General features: G+C 34.1%; 1 protein-coding gene across 1 annotated transcript in view; it reads left to right on the forward strand.

Annotated features, from left to right (window-relative positions):
* Nucleotides 1–3,879, forward strand: part of wdr36 (WD repeat domain 36) — a 47,579-nt gene that overhangs the window by 34,518 nt on the left and 9,182 nt on the right. The window contains exon 15 of the mRNA XM_016292526.1: nucleotides 1,434–1,541. Coding sequence (XP_016148012.1) covers nucleotides 1,434–1,541 — 108 coding nt within the window. The remainder of the gene's footprint in view (nucleotides 1–1,433; nucleotides 1,542–3,879) is intronic.

A 3,879-nucleotide genomic window follows, 5' to 3' on the forward strand; every position in this document is an offset into this window, starting at 1 on the left:
ATCATCACTTTTGATCAATTTTAAGCATCCTTGCTAAATAAAAGTATTAATTTCTATAATTTCTTTCCCCAAAAAATAATAAAAATTATACTGAATGGAATAGTGTATAATGTTACAAAAGCTTTTTATTTCAGATAAATGCTGATCTTTGGATCTTTCTATTCATCAAACAATCCTGAAAAAAAATTTACTCAACTGTTTTAAATATTGATAATCAGCATATTAGAATGATTTCTGAAGGATCATGTGACACTGAAGACTGGAGTAATGATGCTGAAAATTTACCTATGTATGATCACAGGAATAAATTGCATTTTAAAATCTATTCAAATAGAAAGCAATTTTAAATAGTAAAAATATTTCAACATTTTACTGTTTTTGCTGTACTTGGGATCAAATAAATGCAGCCTCGGTGAGCAGAAGAGAATTCTTGAAAAAAAAAAAGTCGTAATTTTTGTTTTCTTTGTGCACAAAAAGTGTTATTGTAGCTTTGTGAATTTACGGTTGAACCGCTGATGTCACATGGACTATTTTACTGATGTCCTTGCTACGTTTCTGGACCTTGATCGTGGTAGTAACCTTGCTGTCTATGGAAGGGTCCGAGAGCTCTGTTCCGAAGATGAACAAAGGTCTTACAGGTTTGGAACGACATGAGGGTGAGTACTTATCCCTTTAAGCATTAATAAATATTGTATACAGTATTTTCAAGAATATATATCTGTTATTTTATCATTTGAAACATGCTGTGACTTGCAAATTATACAATGCTGTTAATGTAAATGTATTTAGTTTAAATATATATTTTTAAGGATTTTATTGTTTGTTATCTTCAATTGAATACTTCTGAATATTTTAATAATAGGGGTGTTTAGCTGTTGTTGTTGTTTTTTCATGTTAACTTGTTGCTTACAGTGCAAAGCTCTAGTAAAAGTTCCCTCTTTTTTTTTTCTTTTTTTTTGGACAATATGGCCCTGAAAGAATGAAGTAACTGTAGAACCCAGGCATAAACCTAAATTCTTTTTGTTTGTGTCTTGTAACATGTATGTCACAGGTAATGCTTAGAGTGCTAAGTGAGATTGCATCATTGTTCTACTACAACCCACAAAAGTAGCCTTTTGAAGGAGGGAAAGACCAGGCCAGTCCAGTGACACCTTTTCCACTTTCTATATTATTTACTGGTTAGATATTTGTGATGACCTTTTCTGTTTACTCAGTCGCCGATAGTTTTCAAAGTAACCAGTAAAACCAAATTCAGAGATAATTATTATCTTTCAAAGATGTGGCCGTAGTGACATTTAGTACATCGGATATATTTTTGTTTTTCTAACGGGGATTCCTCTAGCAGATGAAGTCCCCTCTGGCCCAATTGAGTGATTGAATTATTTCCTTTCACACTTTCATACCCTTCCACATTCTCTTGCTGTCTTTCATAGTTTGGTCGACTGTTTCCTGGTAGACGCAGCAGCCGTCAGTCTCAGTATGTCCCCTACCGGGAACTTCCTGGCCTCGTCCCACGTTGACGGCCTAGGTATTTATTTATGGTAAGAGATTGCCTTGCAGATACTGTGTCAGTCAACTCTTGTTTTTACTTTTCAATTAGTTATTTCACACACTTAAGATTAAGATTAGAACAGTACTATTTTGGAAAGCCAAAGGTTGCAACTTTAATCTGCTGATGAATGTATGAATGGCTTATTTTAGGAAAAGTTTTAGTTTAATTACTCATGCTAATGTTGTTTCCAAACCATGATTTTTTTCCCCCATACAAAACAAAACCAGATGCTTTGAGAAATGTTCAGGCTGCTCTTTTTCATGCAGAAAACTCACAGTGACCAGGGGCTGTCAAGTTAGAAAAATTATGAAAATGAAAACAAAGTGCTATCTGTGAACCAGGGGCGTAAATATCCTCTAACAGTTGGGGGGGGGCAATAAACATAAAATTTCTAAAGAGCAATTTTTGAAGGGGACACAAATAATACAGCTAAAATTTAGAGATCGACCAATATATCGATTTCCCGATATTTTTCCCGATATTTGAGCATTTTACAATAATCGGATATCGGTTTTGTAATATAAGATTCACCGATAAACGTGCAGAATTGCGCGCAGGATCACCATTGCACCACGGCGTCTGAGGGGAGAGGAGACAACAACAACGGCGTGCACAGGTACTTGATTTACTGTAGTTAGTAGGGCTGTGCGATATTGAAGAAAAATGCGATATGAGATACCTTGTTAAAAAATGCGATATTCGATATGCGATACGATATTGCTTAAAGTGTGTAAAATCAATTTCAATTATATTTTAAAATATTTAAAAATGAAAATTATATAAGCAATTTATTTTTACTTTCTTGGAAAAGAAAGAATCACTACAACTTCTGAAAGTGACCAGCAGTGTTTTAGCATTACATAAAAAGTAATGTCACAAATCAGAAAATGTAATTTCAGTGTGAACATACAAAAAAAAAAAAGAATGGCACTCATTTTATATCATTGTAACTTTGCTTTCCACACACTTTAAGTACTTCTTCATATACCACAGCAAAAACTATAGTCTGAGAAAGTTCAAACATGATTAAAGGCAAGTGAACAGTCAGTAAAAAAAAGAAAGAAAAAGAAATACACAATTTACAAGCATAGATAAAATAAACAGTAGTATTCAGATACAGAAATTTTATAATTAAGTGTAAAATAACACTGCATAGTGTTCACTGTATGAATTAAATTTAGATTAATCTTTGTTAAAGCTATTTTGTTGTTTGATTAACATTAGTGACATATTCATCAGCACGTATTTATAGGCTGCTGTCCCTTCCAGTATAATGATACACAGCCGATTTCTTTCTCAGCTGTTTACATTAATTTAAAACATAACCGACTACGTTTACGAGAATGATCGTCGAGACGGATACTATTGACATAATTCTGTGTGTATGTGTCTGTTCAAACATAAGGTGCGAAAGACTAATCAACTCTGTGTTCGCTCGCTGTCTGAAACATGTCTCTGTGTGTGTGTGTGTGTGTGCGCTTCAGGTGTGAGTCTGTCAGACAGCAAGACGAGACGTCAAAGAGTTGTTTTCTGCAACTTATTGCACTTAACTCTTTTTAACGTCAAGCGATTCTCTGCTATATGCGTCGAACTAAAAGTTTGACCTTTTGCAACATTTCAATTTAAGTAGCCTATTATTAAAATTATTCAGATATCGCACGCCCTTGCGATATGCATATTGCGATATTTACATTTGCGATATTTCGATAATTTCGATATATCGTGCAGCCCTAGTAGTTAGTCAACTTTATTTAACATAACAGCCATCAATGCACAAATTAGATGTATTACATAAATGCCTGATATGCAGTTTATGCATCTTGGCTCCAAAAAATAGAGACAAACTCACGGAGTCACGTAAAATAATCCGTCAAGTCCTCTCCCAATAAAGACATAACTTTGCATGAATTAAATAATATACAGCCATGAATGAGTGCATGTTGGAAATAAAAACGCTAAATTTACTTCTCTCTCTGTTGTATATTTGCTCATCGTTAGTCTCGTGAAGCCGCTTTCATATTGCTGTTCACTCACCGGGTTGATGCTCAGGAAATGCTCCAGCACGGCCACCGCATGTAACTTTGAACAAGATTCACTTGTTTAAAACACCCCTAAATTGTATTAACATTTACTATATAATCATTATTTCACTAATAAACATCTCTATGGAAATTAATGTATTATCTCCGCGAGCGATCGCAGTTTGAGTATAGTTCTGTGTAAATGCATAGATAAACTGCGGTCAGCAGGCATTTCATATTCTAGAACGACAAAAACATTATTAGTAATTCTGATATAACATGCCAGTTGAGAAATGCAATAAAATA

This window comes from Sinocyclocheilus grahami, unplaced genomic scaffold, assembly GCF_001515645.1.
Source record: "Sinocyclocheilus grahami isolate Dianchi unplaced genomic scaffold, SAMN03320097.WGS_v1.1 scaffold287.1, whole genome shotgun sequence".
Lineage (NCBI taxonomy): Eukaryota > Metazoa > Chordata > Actinopteri > Cypriniformes > Cyprinidae > Sinocyclocheilus > Sinocyclocheilus grahami.